General features: G+C 47.3%; 1 protein-coding gene across 1 annotated transcript in view; it reads left to right on the top strand.

The window, feature by feature from the left end:
* The first annotated feature begins 4749 nt into the window (after positions 1–4749).
* The window catches only part of Itgam (integrin subunit alpha M), a 35409-nt gene continuing 21987 nt past the window's right edge, over positions 4750–18171 (top strand). The window contains exons 1-5 of the mRNA XM_055627641.1: positions 4750–4835; positions 6027–6132; positions 13049–13152; positions 14580–14650; positions 14792–14909. Of these exons, the coding sequence (XP_055483616.1) occupies positions 4808–4835; positions 6027–6132; positions 13049–13152; positions 14580–14650; positions 14792–14909 (427 nt within the window). The 5' untranslated portion in view covers positions 4750–4807. The remainder of the gene's footprint in view (positions 4836–6026; positions 6133–13048; positions 13153–14579; positions 14651–14791; positions 14910–18171) is intronic.

The following is an 18171-nucleotide window of genomic DNA, read 5'->3' as shown; positions in this document are numbered from 1 at the left end:
GAGCTCTGGCTGTTTGTGTAAACAACAAACCACTGGAACCTGAGAATGATCCAGTGTATCTTCAACGGTCAAAAAACCAGGCCCTCAATGGTGTGGCCTTGTTTCATGTACCGACACACAGAAAATGAGTAAAAGGGGATAAGCAAGATGCGCAGTAATTGGCGATGAAACAAGGCCTCACCATCGAGAGGCTGAATTATTTGACCAGCAATGATGTATAAATGAACACACATACAAACGCATCTATGAACACACACGCACGTGTATGAATTCCCCGTGCTCGGGAGGCAGAGGTGGGTGGATCTTTGGGAGTTTGAGGCCCTCCGGGTTCACATAGTGAGTTCCGGCATAGCTGGGGCTACATAGCGAGACCCTGTCTGAAAACAGCAACAAAAGGGGTGAAAGGACCGTGCTCTGAGCAACTCCAATGGGGAGGAGAGAACTGACCGAAGAAACCAAGAAGGAGGGACCGAGGTAGCAGAGACAGGGCTGTGGGGTTTCAGAAGCCAACTAAACAAGTTCGTTCTAGGAAGTGGTGCCAAAAGGTCGAAAGGGCTGAATCATTAAGGACTTAGGGCTAAAAGCTGAAGTGAGCCAAGTTGGCTTGGTGATCTCAAGCTGTTTTGGTAGAGAAGGGGCTAGGGTGAGGTTTGTTTGCTTTCGGGAGAAAAACACACAGCAGATATAGGCAACTGCTTTGGAGAAGTTTTGCAAACTGGAAGTGAAACCAGGGTAGTGGTTTATTGAAGGGGGTTAGGACCAAAGACAGGCCTTTTGCTTTTCTCTGAGAGAAACCCATTCTTTTTGATGGTAGTGTCAGATCTTTCTTTATAGAATTTTCTTACATTTATTTTTATTTTATTTATTTGTGGTGTGTATGGGTGTTATGTGCCCACTTGTACCGGGTGTGTTTATAAAGGACAACTTTGGGGGACTCAGTTCTCTTTTTCAACCACGTGGATTCTGTTTGGGATGTCAGGCTTTGTAGCAAGCGGCTCTACCCACTAAACAATCCTGTTGGTTCTCTGTCAAATTTTTTTTTTTTCAATAGTGTCTCCTGTATTCCAGGCTGATCTTTTTAAAAATTAATTAATTAATTAATCAATCAATCACAATTTATTCACTTTGTATCCCAGCTGTAGCCCCCTCCTTCATCCCCTCCCAATCCTACCCTCCCTCCTTCGTCTCCTCCCATGCCCCTCCCCCAGTCCACTGATAGGGGAGGACCTCCTCCCCTTCCATCTGACCCTAGTCCAGGCTGGTCTTTAAGTCAGTGATGTAGTCAAGGATGACCTTGAACTTCTTGTCCTTCAGCCTTCATCTCTAGAATGCTGGGATTTTTGGTGTGTGCTACTATACCTAGCTGTCATTCTTTGAAGTATCCTTTCTTTCTTGTTTATTTTTATTAATTAATTAATTATTATTTTAGTGTTTGAGACAGGGTCTCAAACCATAGCCCTGGCTATCCTGGAACTTACTCTGTAGACCGGGCTAGCCTCAAACTCAGATAGATCCACCTGCCTCTGCCTCCCCAGTGATGGGGTTAAAGGTGTGTGCCCCGTGTCTATCCTGTTTTTCTTATTTTAAATTGTGTTATGTATGTGTTCATGTGGGTATGTACATGTAAGTACAGATATCTGTGGAAGTCAGACCAAATTGGGGTCCTCTGCAAAAACAGTCTGTACTGTTAACCTCTAAGCCATTTCTTCAGCTTTCTTTCCCTTATCTTCCTTTTGTTCTTTTCTTTTTGTGAAAAAAAGCTCTGGCGGGTTTTACTGCAGAAGAGCTTCCCTGGTTCACTGTATTGCAGTCTGCTCTGCTCTGCTTCTAATTGAATGGAGAAAAAAAAAAAAAAGAAAAAAGAAAGAAAAGGAAAGGATATGACTGCTCCTAGCTGGGATGGAGGAGAATGTTTACTGTAGATAAAAGAGCATAGCCAGAGGCCCAGACATCTGGAAGAGTCCTGGACATGAGCCTGACTGAGCTGGGCTAGGTGGGGAGAGGGGGAAGGGAAAGGAGAGGAGAGAGAGCGCAACTAGGTGCAGCAGCCAAGAGGGCAAGGGAACAAGGCGGGCAGGCAACCAAAATGGCTGGATTATATTGAGAAGAGGCTCTGGGGAAGGGCAGCCCAGCCCCGGCCTGGAGAGTTTGGGGTTGAGGGCGGAGTATGCCAGCCATACCCTGTAACGGGTAGGGACTGAGGGATGCTGGGAGAACCTGGCAACCAGGTTGGCTTTGAGATGTTAAATAGTCACCTCAGCCATTTGTCCCAGGGTCTGAGACTTAACACTAGTAATTTCAGAATCGCCCAGATCAGTGGCGGCCAGCGTGCACGCCTGGTGGTGTTTTCTTCATCTTGTGCCCAATTCCGTGTCATTGCCGCTGAGTGATGCACGGTATTCTATTTCAAATCGACTCACAGCAGGGACACCGTCGGCCCCAGGGCTCTGCACATTTTTGAATCTCTCCCCTTCGGTGCTCAGTGAGACAGATCAGCTTCTTGGGGGCCTCCTTGGGAGCGTAGATCAGTGACACTTCTGAAGGATGAAGGACTTCCACTCATCCTTTGGGTGCCCGGGCAAGTTCTGATCTGAATCAAGCCAGCCTGTATGCTCTTCTTCTTTGGCCTTTATCAGCATCTGCGCAGCTTCTTCCAAGCACCAACCTTCCTTGTCGCCCAGTGGAAAGGGGACCAAACACCTCCAAGCAACAGCTCCTCCTCCGCCCCAGCCACCTGATCTCGGAAAGAAGCAGGATGGGCAGCTGCCACCCCCGCTGTTGCAGCCTCAGCGGCCTCTGCTGCAGCTGCTGCTCTGCTCTTTCCTTTGAGCTTTTCAGGCTGCTGCAGGGACCCTGGAGAGATGAGCACGGAGCTCTGGGGTGCGGGTTCTGCATCATGTCCTGTATTGTGCTGCCCGGGATGTGGGCCAAGTCAGGCACATAGGTCTCCAATACCTCGTTGAAGACCTTCCCACTGCCATTCATTCTTCTCTCATGGGCCTGAGGGGCTCCGGGCCCATCACGCACAGTGGAAGGTGACCTCATCCAGGCTACTGAGGTTTGGCCTCTTGGGAGGTGTGTCTGGACAGAGGGACTGCGTTTACAATCCTCTCACTGCTAGGTCATTGGCTGCCAGTGCGCATGTGCCACGTGACGCAGTTCTCATCCCTCAGATGTTTACTTTTCTTCATGTTCTTTAGGCGTAAAAATTTCATTGTCCTGTCTTCACACCTGTCTGTTCTTTCCCTGCTTACTCAGCTCTTCCTTCGAACAGCTGGAGTGAATTCTTTCCACTGAATTTCTTCTTAGACTTTCCCTTCCTGTTGGTATTTCCGTTCGGTCGTACGGTCGTCCAGTTGGTGGGTGTGACTTTTTTCACGTGTATGGGTATTTTGTGTGCGTATATACCATTCACATCTGTACACCACCGCGTTCATGCCTGGCGCCCCCAGAAGCCAGAAGAGGTTGCTGGATTCTCTGGAACTGGAATTCCAGATGACTGTGAGCTGCTGTGTGGGTGCTGACAACGGAACTCAGGTCCTCTGCAAGAGCTACAAATGCTAACAGCTGAGCTGTCTCTTCAGCCTCTGTGATGGTTGGTTTTAAATGTCAACTTGCCTCTGTTGGGGAACTGATTCCCTCAGGATGGCCTATGGGTGTGTCTGTGGGTGATTACATTGATTGCCAATTGATGCAGAAAGAGCTGGGCGCTGGGCTGCATAGGTGTGAAGGAAGCCAGCCTCCTCCCTTTGTCTCTCTGCTCTTGACTGTGGCTGTCATGTGACAGCTGCTTGGCTTTCCTGAAATGATGGACTGCCGCCTGGAATTTTAAGCTAAAATAAAGCCTCCCAAAGTTGTCTGTGGTGATGGTGTTTTTATCCCAGCGACCACTAGAACAGTGGGCCATTGACAAAAACTGTGGATTGGAGAGCTAGTCTGAGACTTGACCTAGATCTTTGCCGTCAGTGGACTCTCAGCTTCTGCTCATATAAGACGAAGTTTCGATGCTGAGATAGAATAGCCCCTTTTGGTGGTCATAATGTGACAGATTTCATCAAAATAAACCCATCTCACCTAATAAATTACTCCCTTATGGCTTAGGTATGAAATGACTATATCCTGTATTATCCATATCTGTTCCCTTCCCTCAGCCTCCATTTTTAGTTTTGTGGCCTGTTTTGGGAATGTCTGGAAACTGTGGGAAGTGGGGCCTATTTGACAAAAGTAGGTCACCCTGGGTGTTAGGCAGGGCTGTCTGGGGAAATAGAACTAATGAAGTGTGTGTGACACACACACACACACACACACACACACACACACACACACACACACTTCATTAGTGGGTCTGGGAACCAGATATGGGTCCCCTGTGAGAGCAGCCTGGTCCTAAACAGTGAGCCACCTGGCTTTCTTTTCTTTTCTTTTCTTTTCTTTTCTTTTCTTTTCTTTTCTTTTCTTTTCTTTTTCCTTCCTTCCTTCCTTCCTCCCTCCCTCCCTCCCTCCCTCCCTCCCTAACTCCCTCCCTCCCTCCCTCCTTTCTTTCTTTCTTTCTTTCTTTCTTTCTTTCTTTCTTTCTTTCTTTCTCTCTCTCTTCCTTTCTTTCTTAAAATAACATTTGACCCATCCCAGAGGAAAACGAGTGTCAAATGGGTGCTTGAAGAGCCTCCGCCCTTTTTGAATCTCTCAGAGCTTTTGCCTCTTACTTCTCTATTTTCACCCCTCCTGGCCTTGGTGGCTTCCTCAGTGTGTCTGCGGTGCCTGACACCCCACAGTTCACACGCCTTCAAGGGTCTTGTTCCTTTCAGTCATGTCTTTCAGAGTTCTTCTGATAACAGGTATGTTGGGGGCTTGGAGGATTTTCAGGGTGAGGAGAAGGGGCTAGGGGATCATCAGAGGGGTCTAGGAGAAAGGTTTTAGGAAGGAGTTGGTGGGGAGAGGCATAGGTCTTTAGGGATGGTGGGTACTGAGGATCGAACTCAGGCACTCAGCGCTTAATGGCAAGCCCCTTTACCCGCTGAGCCACATTGCTGGACCGATTCTTGGCTGTTTCTTTTAGAAAGAGATTTATTTTATTTTATTTTTGTGTGTGCGTGGGTGTTTCCCCACACGCATGTATGCTCATCATATGTGTGCCGTGCCAATGGAAGACAGAACTGGGCATCAGAAGGGGAGGAGGGGACTTTTTGGGTCTTTGAGTGGAAAGAAAGGTCAGAGACTAGGGAGGAGTTAGGTGGGGAGAGGCAAAGGGCTTTCCGGAAGGATAAGTGATTCAAGAAAGAAAAGAGTAGAGAATGGCCAGGGGAGCATGGATGGAGTCTAAATCCATCAACTCTGTAAGGCTGCTGGTCACAGGTGAGGCTACGGAGGTCCAGAGAGATGCCGGGACAGCACTAGGGGACACAGCAGGCAGATTTCCTCCCGTGACCCACTCACCATTCCTACTTAGCCTTGGGTTCTAATGAACTAGAACCTAGTGTGAATGTTTGTTGAATGACTGATGAATCAAATGGTGGTTTGAGTTTGTTTCCTTTTTTAATCTATTTTCGTAGGGAGTAAGTCGAGAAGGGAAGGAACTGTTTGCGAATTGCATAGGAAGGAAAATTTCTAACAGGCCTTTGTTGTGTAAATCCTTGTGGTTATGACAGGGGTGTGTGGTGAGACAGGCGGTCATTGTGGGCTTAGATGGGGACTGGCTATGCCCTATGACAGGCTCTTATAGATCCTGGAGCCTGAGCCAGCACATTTGGCCTACAGTGAATAGACTGCCTTGCGGTGGCCCAAGCATCTGGGAGGTAGAATGGGAGGCAGGAAGATCAGGTCTTGTAACCACAGTTACACTGCAGTGTTCCAGGCCAGGCTGGGCTGTGTACAAACTGAACAGACAGATCCCACAACTGTGTGAAGCCCTGCCCCGGGCTGTCATTCAGTGCATGTGGTCAGGAATGCTCACGGGTGGAAAGCTGTGCTGTCACCTTAACTGTGATGGTTCCTTTGCTTTGATTCTTTTTTTCTTGTTATCCTTTCAGCCCTGGCCTTATGTCATGGATTCAATCTGGACACTGAAAATCCCATGACCTTCCAAGAGAATGCAAGAGGCTTTGGGCAGAGTGTGGTCCAGCTTGATGCATCCCGGTAAAGGCTTCAGGGGAAATCCTGGGTTTCAGTGCTTCTCTAAATGCAAGGGGCGTGGGGATGGGAGAAGATCTTTCTTCTTCCCTCTTTCCTTTGCTCCCTGTCCCTCTCCCTCTCTCCATCCCCCCCATTCTCTCTCTGTGCCTTTTTTGCTGGGGGTGGAGTCCAAGGCTCGAAGATGTTCTACCACTGAGCCACAGCCCCGTCCCCCCACCCTCTTGGCTGAATTTTCTTTGTTGAATCAGTAGTGAGGTTCCAGGAGTCCAAAATTTTAAGATCCAAGAAGGTTGAGAGCAAAAAGTCTTTCTTACTCCCTGAACTTTCCTTCCTAGGAAGGATTTTTGACAATTGGCTTCTCGTGGTTCTTTAGGAGAGATTTTTATCTGTCTTTATCTCTACCCCCTAACTGCGGCCTACTTTCCCACCCTCAATCTGCATCACGAGTTATGTTCAAGTTATGACCTGCTTTTAGGTTGTTACTGTAAATACTTCTAAGATGTGTGTACGAGTACACCTGCCACAGCATGCCTGGTGAAAGTCAGAGCTACTTACTGGAGTTGGTTTTGCCAAGAGGGCCCTGTGGTGGGACTTAGCTTGTCAGGTTTGCCATCAAGTACATTTAGCCACCGAACCATCTCTCCGCTATGGAAATAATTTTGAACACAGTCCCGATCACTTGTTACTCAGAATACAGGGAAGTGATCAGGGGACAGAGTCCACAAAGCCTACAACACTTATTTTTAGAGAAATATTTAAGAAGTCGTGGGGCCTGCAGTCCCAGAGACTGTGAGCAATAGCACTCTCATGTCTAGAAGACTCTCTTTCACCGCCATCACCCCGGGCCCCTGGCTCGCACTGGCTTCCCACTTCCTGTTCTGTAATGACCCCTGAGCCTTGGGAGGAAGTGTGTAGTACAGATGTCTCAAGTAGAGCTGAGCATCCCGTCTCTTAGTCTCTATGTACGGACCAGTTGTGAGTCTCTGTACTAGTTGTCATCTACTTAGGCAGAAGCTTCTCTGGTGAGGACTGAGAGGGGTGCGGATCTAAGGTACAATGTTGAGCTCTCAGAAAGAAGTTTAATACTAGGTCCATTCAGTAGTCTAAAAGTAATAGCTTTCCCCCTCAGGCCTATGGCCTACTTAGCTACAAGAATCTTGGCCCAGTCAACAGTACTGGATACGAGTTTCATCTTGTGACCAGACTTAAAATGCAAGCAGAGTGGAGGCTACGGCTTGTCTTAGGTTTCCGTTGCTCTGATAAGACGCCATGACTTAAAGCAACTTGGGGAGGAGGAGGTTTGTTTGGATTGCAAATTCTGAGTCACAGTCCGCTGAGGGAAGCCAAGGCAGGAACTTGGAGACAGGAAGTTGGAGGCAGGAAGTGAAGTAGAAGCCCTGGAGGAGCCTTGCTTCTTGCTTTGCTTAGCCTGCTTTCTTAAGCAGCCAAGAAGCATCTTTCCAGGCGTGGCAATGCTCACCGGACACCCGCATCAACCAGCAACCCAGAAAAATGCCCTTCTAGGCCAATTTGATGGAGGCAACTCCTGGATGGAGATTATCCCTCCTCTCACAGGTCTCGGTTGGTGTCAAGCACTTCCTCATAACATTCTGGCCACTATGCCACCAGTGGACACTTGGATATCGGGCCAGGCCAGGCCTTTTTGTAGCTGAAAAGTTCAGAGCTGTGGGAAACTTTTGATTGCTTTTTCCCCTGGTAATATGCATAGAGCCTTCCACCACCAGGGAAGCCAGCCAGTAGGGATGGAGTTTCCAACTTAGTAGCAACTTGATTTCTCCATAGTCTATGACTCAAGTACACGTTGCCTTAAGCAATAAGATCTTGCCATCACATTCTGGAGGGTAACCATGAGCGATGGTAATAGCCAGTCATGTTTAGGCGGGGGTGAGGAGGCGGGGGACATTTGTGGGATCCCACTGAGCAACAACTTGAAAAGGGGTACTCCGTAACTAGGCTTTTTATTTAATAGCTCCTGGCATCTGCTCTATATAAATTTCATGTGTGTGCTGCGTGTGTGTGTGTGTGTGTGTGTGTGTGTGTGTGTGTACATGCACATGTAACATGATGATATATTTCAGGAGGTTTCTCTTTCTACTTTTATAGAATTTGTTTCTCACAGTCTCTGGGGTGGGGGTGCTAGGTCAAGAGGTCATTGTTTGACTAGAGATCTCTAAAAGCACTCTAGGACAGGAAAGAGTGTGTTTTCTTGAGAGCTATAGACTAGTGACTCCAGAATTTTCTTTATTTCCTTTTCTTTAAAATTTTATTTTTTATTATTTATGGTTAATTCACTTTGTATCCCAGCTGTAGCCCTCTCTTTTATCCCCTCCCAATCACACCTTCCCTCCTTTCTTTTTCCTATGCCCCTCCCCCAATCCACTGATAGGAGAGGTCCTCCTCCCCTTCCCTCTGACCCTAGCCTTTCAGGTCTCATCAGGACTGACTGCATTGTCTTCCTATGTGGACTGGTAAGACTGCTCCCCCCTCAGGTGGAGGTGATCAATGAGCCAGCTCCTGAGTTCATATCAGAGACTGTCCCTGTTCCCATTACTAGGGAACCCTCTTGAACACTGAGCTGCCATGGGCTACATCTGTGCAGGTGTTCTAGGTTATCTCCATGCATGGTTCTGGGTTGGAGTATCAGTCTTACATAAGACCACTGTGCCCAGATGTTTTGGTTCTGTTGTTCTCCTTGAAGAGCTCCTGTCCCCTCCGTGTCTTTTTATCTTCCCCTTCTTTCATAAGATTCCCTGCACTCCAACCAAAGTTTGACTATGAGTCTTAGCATCTGCTTTGATACCCTTCTGGGTAAAGTCTTTCAGAGGCCCTCTGTGGTAGGCTCCTGTCCTGTTTCCTGTTTTCTTACTCTTTTATGTCCCTCCCATTTTCCTTTCTGAATGAAGATTGAGCATTTTACCCAAGGTCCTCCTCCTTGATTAGGTTCTTTGGGTATACAGATTTTTTTTTTTAGATTTATTTATTTTTATTTCATGTGTATGGATATTTTGCCTACATTTACCTTTGCTCACCCTGGTACAAGTTTTTTTTTTTGTCTTTTTTAAATTTTATTTTTTTAAAATTCTTTATTAATTGCACTTTATTCACTTTGTATCCCCCCTGTGGTTCCCTCTCTCCTCCCGTCTCAATCCCTCTCTTCCTCCACCCTCTGCATGCATGCCCGTCTCCAAGTCCACTGGTAGGGGAGGTCTTCTTTTCCTTTCTTCTGATCCTAGTCAGTTAGGTCTCATCAGGAGTGGCTGCACTGTCTTCTTCTGTGGCCTGGTAATGCTGCTTCCCCCTCAGGGGGAGGTAATTAAAGAGCAGGCCAATCAGTTCATGTCAGAGACAGTCCCTGTTCCTATTACAATGGAACCCACTTGGATGCTGAACTGCCATGGGCTACATCTGTGTAGGGGTCCTAGGTTATCTCCATGCATGGTCCTTGGTTGGAGTATCAGTCTCAGGAAAGACCCCTGTGCTCAGATTTTTTGGTTCTGTTGCTCTCTTTGCGGAGTTCCTGTCCTCTCCAGATCTTACTGTTTCCCACTTCTTTCCTAAGATGTCAGGAGGCTTCTTTAGTAGCTGGTTTCCATACTGCATTTTTTTAAAAAAAAGGTTTTTGTTGTTAGTTATCACTCCCCATGCTCAGCCCTCTCTCAGCCCCTGTGCTCCACTATCCTCTCTTCCCTCTTCACACCACTTTCATACCATCTCCCTTGACAGCCCCCCTTCCCACGATCCCTTATTACTTTCCTGGCTTCTAGGACTACCCCAGTTTAAGCACACAAACACAAAAATTCAAAGACAGCACCCACATATGAGTGAGAACACCTGGCATCTGTCCTTCTGGGTCTAGGTTACTTACCCACATCGATCATTTCTAGATTTTATGATTTTATTTTTTATTTGCCTACACATTTTGTGATTTTATTTTTCCTTCTAGCCGAATCATATTACGCTATGTTTAGGTACCACAGTTCCATTATCTATTAGTTGAGGGACATCTAGGCTGTTGTGAATATAGCAGCAGTGAACTAGAGGAGCAAGTGTCTCTGTAGAGGGAAATAGAGCCCTTTGGGCACATGCCCAGATATAGGATAGTTGGATCTTACGGTAAATCTATTTTGATCTTTTTGAGGAACCTCCACCCTAATTTCCATAGGGGCTGTGCCAGTTTGCTGTCCCACCAACAGCGATTCCCTCACAGCAGCATTTGTTGTAATTTTCAAAAAAAAAAAAAAAAATCTTGGTCATTCTGCCTTGGGGAAGATGAAATCTCAAAGTAGTTTTAATTTGCATTTCCCTCATGAGGATGTTGAACATTTACCAATGTTTTTTTTTTTCTTTCCTCAAAAAGTTTGAGATTTCATACAAACATTCAAACATACAGCTAATTTCCATATTAGCTGTATGTTTGCCTGTGTATCTGTGCACTGTGCGCATGCAGTGCCTGCAGAGGCCAGAAGAGGGCGTTGGGTCACCCGGAACTGGAGTCACAGGTGACACCTGTGCTTTTACTTAACAGCCATAGCGTCTGGGAGAGGGATTGCCTCCCTCCTTATAGGGTAACGCCGTATAAATTTCACACATCTATAAGGTTTAAAAAATTGTATGTGTGTGTGTATCTCTCTGTGTGGGTGTATGCATGTGTGTTGTATACATACACAAATATGTGTGTGTGTACACAAAATATGTACCTTTGATGTACCTATTTTAGGAAGCTTCTGTGTAATTGTTTTTCATATCGCTTTCTTCCTAAAGGTTTTTATTGTTAGCTGTCAGGGATTGCCAATACTTATTCCTCTCCTACCCTCATGCTGTTATACCCTGCAGTGTGGGTGCTGGGAACTGAACCCCGGGTCCTCTGGAAAAGAAGCCAGTGCTTTTAACTGCCGAGCCAGCTTTCTAGTTGCCTTAAGTTTTTAAAAAGATGACTGTTATTACTATTATTAATGTTGGATAGAAAAAAAGGAGTGGCCAGGTGTACCAGGTCCACCTCCAACCTCCATAAACACTACTCATATGCATATACCCCACATAGACACACACACACACACACACACACACACACACACACACTTAACAAAAAAATCTTAGCCTTCTGTGGTGGCACACACTTTTAATCCCAGTACTCAGGATACTGAGGCAGACAGATCTGTGTGGGTTTGAGGCCAGCCTGGTGTACATAATGAGTTCCAGGACAGCCAGAGTGGTGTAGTGAGACCCTGAAGAGAGAGAGAGCTATCATGACAGGATCATGGGGAGAGGCCCAGAGGAAACTGTAAGAAATCCAAGGAACCAAAGGAAAAGAATCTTGACTTTTACGTCTTCAGGAGATGATGGGAAGTTCTGTACCACATGACTTAGTGTGAGGTGCTTCGTATGTGGTAAGCGGAATGGGGTGCCGGGTACTGGGTAGGGCATAAATTAGTTGTAAAGCTACATACACAGAAGCCTTCTTCCCTTGTCCTGGAGAGAGGGTATAGCCAGATTTTTACTACTTTGTGGGCTCTTCTTTCTTCCACTTTTTTCCACCCCTTTTCTTCTTCCCTCTCAACTCCCTAACACTAGATGTAAGAGAAGAAAGGAAAGAGATCCCTGAATAGTGTCAGGGGTCAGGAAGGGGCGACATTATCATCAGACTACTTCCTGCTGATTAGGGGTGTCAGTTCCTTGGGGCCCCCTTCACCTCCGGGATATCTAATTTCTCCTTGTTTCTTTTTTGTGCATGACTGCTTTAGACTGTGAGATCTGGCCTCCTAGAGGAATCAGGAACAGGCTCATGATCTAGTAGTGTATACGTGTGTGTGTGTGTGTGTGTTTGTGTGTGTGTGTGTGTGATTGAGATGCGGGCATGTGGAGGTCAGAGGATAACTTTTGACAGCCAGTTCTCTCCTCCCATCATGGGTCCCAGGGACTGAACTCATGTTATCATGCTTGAGTGGCAAGCGCCTTTACCCACTGGAGCCTCTCGCCAGCCGGTTTTCTCCTCTAATGGGAGGTATTTCTGTTGTGTGACTCGTTCTGGAGAGATGTGGTCAAATGTATGTTCACTTCAGAGAGGACGCCAACAGCAGACTGAAGAAGGAGCCGGTCTGGGTGTAGCTCTCTGGGCCAATGGCTTTAGCTGGGATTTGCTTCCACAGCGTGGAGGAGGGGTTACCCACAGGAGCACGAACAACTTACAAGAGAATCTTCCTCCCCACCAACCAGTAACAGCCCTGTGTGCCCCTCCCTCCCCTCCAGAGGATGGGGTCAGCCCCTTTCTGGTCTCTTCTGGGTAACAGCAGCTTCTGGGAGTTCAACATGGCAAAGGTCGTGCTGGACCCAGGGCACATGTCCCACAGCAATTCCTTTTCTGTTGATGCTTTTTTCTTACCTTTCCTCATTTTGTACTCTTTCCCCTTCACGGTTTGTAGGAACCGAGAGACCGGAGGAAGGAAACCTGGGGTGTAGTTTGCAAGTCTCCCTTTCCCGGTTTCTCGTTTATCTTCTGACTTTGCTTTTGGTCGTTTATCACATGTGTACACTTATTTAAAATGGTTATGTCATCGAAATACTAATTTTTTATTGTTTGAGAATTCCTTATGTACGTGTACTATGTTTTGGGCAAACCCATCTCTTAGCTCCTCAACTCCTATTTTCCCGTATCGCCCAATCCCTTTTCCATCCTAACTTCATGGGGTCTTGTCTTAAATCTGTTTTTAAAAATTCTCTCAGTGTTTTGTGTCATTCTTAGAAAGGGCTTTCCCGTTCTGGGATTTAAATTTTTATTTTTATTTTATTTTTCTCTGCTGTTTCTTCCACCTATCTGTGGGAGTTCAGGAACCCCATTTCCCTCTGGAAGGCAGACTTCTCCCGACATTCGGAATGTTCCTTACTTTCCCCCTTCCTACAGTGTGGTTGTTGCAGCCCCCCAGGAGGTAAAGGATGTTAACCAGACAGGCGTCCTCTACCAGTGTGACTACAGCACACGGAGGTGCCAGCCCATTGCCCTGCAAGGTGAGTCTCGACTCCCTCTGTGAACACACCTGGTTTGTCAAGCATTCCTGAGTCCTGTGAGACTTGGGTGGGGCACGGAACACCTGGCCTTTGCCCCTAGCCTTTGCCCTGCCTTTGGACCCCTCAGGCAACCCCCACCCCTACGTTCCTTTTGCATAATCTATCCGGTGTCTCCCAGGCTGAAGTAACTCTTGGCAGCTTATTTGCCTCTCTGTATGTATATGTGTCAAATGCATGTCTGCTGCCCAGGGAGGTCACGAGAGAATGTCAGGGTCTCTGCAGTTGTGGGCTGTTATGGAGGTGCTGGGAATCAAACCCAGGTCCTAGAGGAGCGGACAGTGCCCTTATGTGCTGAGCCATGTGGCCGATGAGTTTCAAGAGTGCTTCTGTGTCTGTCGTTCTAGCACTGGGCTAAGGATGACGTGACCACACCCTCTTTATTACATGGGGTTCTGGAGATCCAAACTCAGGCCCTCATGCTTTCATGGCTAGCTTCATTGACTGAGGCAGGCCATCTTTCCTGTTCCCAGCTAGACATCAGTAGCTTGTATTATATCACACAAGAGAATTATCTCCCTCTCCTCCTCTCTCCTTCTCTTCCCCACCCCTCCCCTCTCTGCAAGGCCTCTTGTACCCAAGCTGGCCTCAAACTTGCTATGTATCTGGCAATAACCTTGAACTCTGCATTCTCCTGCTTCACCATCGCCATAGGTCACCTTATGCTCTGTGCATGCTAGGCCACACTCTACAAACAGGGCCACAGCCCCATTCCTGAAATAGAGTTTAGTTATGACAGCTTCTTTTTAGTCCTTTGTTTTTTTTCTTTCTGAGACAGGGTCTCATTGTGCAGCCCCGGCTGGCCTGGAACTAGCTATGTCGGCCAGGCTGGCCTCAAACGTACAGAGATCTTCCTGCCTCTGCCTTCCAGTTACTGGGATTAAAGGTCTTCCTCACCGTGCCTGGCTGACATTTTTATAAATGTGTACAATATATTTCAATCCTTTAGTCTTCTTTACCCTTTGTAATCTCCCCTGGCTCTTCCAGCTGGCCTGTACTCCAAATAGTGCACCACACTTTAAATCTTGTCTTCATTCTTCTTTGTGACTGGGTAAGACTCCATTGTGAAGACTGCATTTTCTTTTCATTATCCTATCTATCTATCTATCTATCTATCTATCTATCTATCTATCTATCTATCTATCTATCTATCTATGTATCTATCTAATTCTCTATCTAGGTTTTTTGAGATAGACTTTCTCTGTGTAGCCCTGGCTGACCTGGAGCTCACTCTGTAGACCAGGCGGGCATTAAACTCAGACATCCCCCTGCCTCTGTGAACATGGTTGTGCACGCCTGCCATGTCCCTACCTGGCTGTTTCACAGCTCCTCTTATCCCCGAGGATGACTGTGCATATCTGTCTCCTCAGTACCCCCAGAGGCTGTGAATATGTCCTTGGGCCTGTCCCTGGTTGCCTCTACGAGCCCTTCCCAGCTGCTGGTGAGTTGGTGTCCATCAGAAGAGGGCCTTGAGGGGAGAAATGGGAGACCCGGGGATGCTGGGCTGGAGGTCTTGTGGATGGTGGAGGTGCTGCGACGGGAGGGCGGGAGGCAGGGGCTCTTACTTGTGCTCTGCCCTCAGGCATGCGGCCCCACTGTGCACCAAAACTGCAAGGACAACACCTACGTGAATGGTCTGTGCTATTTATTTGGCTCCAACCTGCTGAGGCCACCACAGCAGTTCCCAGAGGCTCTCAGAGGTATGTGCCTTTCAGTAGAGATTTGAGGATGGGAGGCAGGGTTAGGCTGGTGGTTGCTCATGGTCTAGCCTTGGGGGTGTGACCACAGGGAGCTTGGAAACCCTGGGTCTCTTGGAGAGGAGTTAAGGTACTTGCATTAGCCACTCCTGGGAAGAGAGGTCCAGCTACTTGGCTTTACAGATGTCCCGGTCGTCATCCTTGGAGCAATTGCTGGGGTCTCCCAGGCATAGTCTTTGGTGGTGTTGATGGTGTAGCCCCTGCTCTCTTCCTCAGCTTCTTCCTACTCATTCTGTCTCAGCTACCATGCTTCAAAGCCCCCTCCCACCACCTCTCTTCTCCAAAAACCTTACAAAGCTATCCTCAGAGCTCTTACCCCTTTCTCAAATCCTAACGGATTCTGGATTAAATATCATCTCTTTCAAGATATTCATGGTGACACTTCCTCATTATGCCAGCACCAGGAGGCTGAGGCAGAAGTATCATGGGTTTGAGGTCAGCCTGGGCTACATAGCAGTACTCTAAGAAAAAAAAAATTAAGTAGCTGTTTGAAGCAGTCTTTCCTCTGTGCTCTGTGGGCCTTCTAACCATCCCACCATTGGTCCCTATTACAATGTCCTCCTTTGCCATCTCATACAGACCTAGTTTCCTTTTTTCTTTCCTTATCCTGTCTTTCTTCTGCATGCAAACAAGTACACTGCACAGAATGTTCTATATGCCTGTGTGCGTTGTCACCTAACGAATACAGCACTTTAAAACTGTTAAACATTTTTTACCACATCAAATGTTCTGTAGGTCAAGAATTTTGGCCTGGCCTAGCCTTTGCTTCTGAGTCTCTCAGGAAGCTGAAGTGAAGTTGTTTAACCATGGCTTCAGTCTCCTTTGAAGTCTTGACTGGGGTGAGGTCATACGCCAAGCTCATGGCTATGCCTGTTGAGCTGATGAGCTCTGTTTCTCATGGGCGGTTGGCTGGGGAATCTCCCTTAGTTGCTTGGCACATGGTCACCTTATACCCAGCTGGATCATCTCATAGTGAAGGAGAACACAGGGGATAATAGGAGGCATAATAAAGAAGGTAGGGAGAGGCAGACAACCAGAAAGGGGCAGAGAAAAAGGAGAGAGAGGGAGAGAGAGAGAGAGAGAGAGAGAGAAACAGCTAGGTGTAGTGGCCTTTATCTGTGGTCCTAACACTTGGGAGAAGGAAGATCAGGTCATCTTCAGCTACACAGTGGAGAGAGACTGTCTTAGTGTTTTACTGCTGGCAGAGCTGGCAGTTTCAGTCTGGGCTTGGCGGAACTGTTGAAATCTTAAAGCCCACCCCAGTGACACGCCTCCTCCAACAAGGCCATACCTCCTAATCCGTTCAAATAGCGCCTGTCAGTCCCTGGTGACCCAACAATCAAATCTACGAGCCTATGGGGGTCATTCTCATTCAGACCAAGACAGGAACTGTACATGTGTATCGTAGTTGGAGGGACTATAGGGTGGCTGCCTGATAACTCGTTTCTTAGGCATTTGTTGATTGAGAAAGAAAGTGAGGGCTTGAATAATCATTTCAAGGGACTTTCCCACAGTGCTGGGCAGCTTTGAGCTGATTGTAAAGCAAAAGGCAGACATTTCTTTGATAACCAACCTTCCTTCCTTCCTTCCTTCTCTTCTTTTCTCTTCTCTTCTTTTCCTCCCTTCCTCCCTTCCTCCCTTCCTTCCTTCCTTCCTTCCTTCCTTCCTTCCTTCCTTCCTTCCTTCCTTCCTTCCTTCTTTCTTTCTTTCTTTCTTTCTTTCTTTCTTTCTTCCTTCCTTTCTGAGACAGGATCTCTCTATATAGCCCCAGCTGCCCTGGAACTCACTATGTAGACCCCCTCCTTCACATTCTCCTCCTCCTCTTTGTACCATTCCTCCTCCTTCTTCAAGACAACGTCTTACTGCGTATCTCTGGCTGGTCTGGAACTTGCTATGTAGACCAAGCTGACCTTGAATTAACAAAGCACTGCTTCTGCTTCCCAAGTGCTGGGATTAAAAGCCCCTAGCTCAAACAATTACTTTCAAGCCCATTTTGGGAACTATAACTCACTTGCCCTGGACAACATTCAGTCTTCAAGTCTGGGGTCCTCTTTTTGGGATTATGGGTAGATCTCATCTCCACTCTCTTCTCACCAGGGCTCTGCTGATTCAGCTTAGCCATGAGTAGGTGTGACTCTGCCCAAGTTCAAAGACTTGAACTCTTTTGGTTGAAACTGCATGCTGCAGAGGATCTATTCCACTTGCCAGGCCAGCCTTCTATTTCTGGCACTGGATGGTGGCTGCTGTTGCTGCAGTACAGCCCGAATATGCAGTGGTACTGGCTGTTTCTCTTTAGCCCTGTTGGAAAAGCGCTTGCTTAGAGATGTTTTGGTGCCTCTTCTCGGTATGACTTTTGGTTCTGCCTGTGCAGAACCAATCTGCCTCTAGATCTTGAGCATCAAAGGACATGAATTCCAGTGACCCTCCTGAGCTGGTGCCTTGGCTTATTCTTGGAAGGGTCAATGGGATGGCTCCTGTGTGGTTTGAATGAGGATGGTCCCTGTAAGCTTATATATTGGAATGTTTGGTTTCCAGTGGTGGACTGTTTAGGAGAGATTAGGAAGTATGGCCTTTCTAGGGTGGGTATGTCATTTGGGGTAGGCTTTGAGGCTTTAAAAGCCTATGCAAGGGTTAGTCTCATTTTCTCTCTGCCTGCTGTCTTCAGATCAGGATGTAAATTCTTGTCTGATGCTCAAGTGCCATGCCAGCCTGCTGGCCATGATGGGCATGAATTAACCCTATGAAACTGTAAGCAAGCATCCATTCTAAAATGTTTTCTTTTATAAACTGACTTGGCCATGATGTCCTCTCACAGAAATAGTACAGTAAGCAAGACAGCTCCACAATAACCTGACCCCAAAGCCGCTAAACCCCAGCGGAAGGAAGGTAACACGATGACTCATCCCTGGAGTAGGTCATGCATTAGCAGTGTCTGTGGTTCCAAGATATGATGCTGTTGTGGGAGCAGATGCAGTGTTGGCTCTTCTGAGGGAGCATAGCCAAGTGGATTCCAGGCAGCTCCCTCAGCTGGGCATAGTGCTTGTGAGAGCTGCAGAGATCCCCAGTGTGGAGAACTGTAGATATCTAAGGCGGTGAGAGATGTTGGTATTCTCTGACATAGCGTCCTCCTGTTCTTTTGGCTTGACACTGATCTTGCCTTTGGGCCCCCTCCGGGGCCAGCCTGGGTTTTTGCGCTCTCTAGGGT

This window comes from Psammomys obesus, unplaced genomic scaffold (genome assembly GCF_907164565.1).
Source record: "Psammomys obesus unplaced genomic scaffold, mPsaObe1.curated_primary_1811, whole genome shotgun sequence".
Lineage (NCBI taxonomy): Eukaryota > Metazoa > Chordata > Mammalia > Rodentia > Muridae > Psammomys > Psammomys obesus.
Note: the sequence above shows the minus strand (reverse complement) of the source record. Positions and strands in the feature narration are given on the sequence as shown.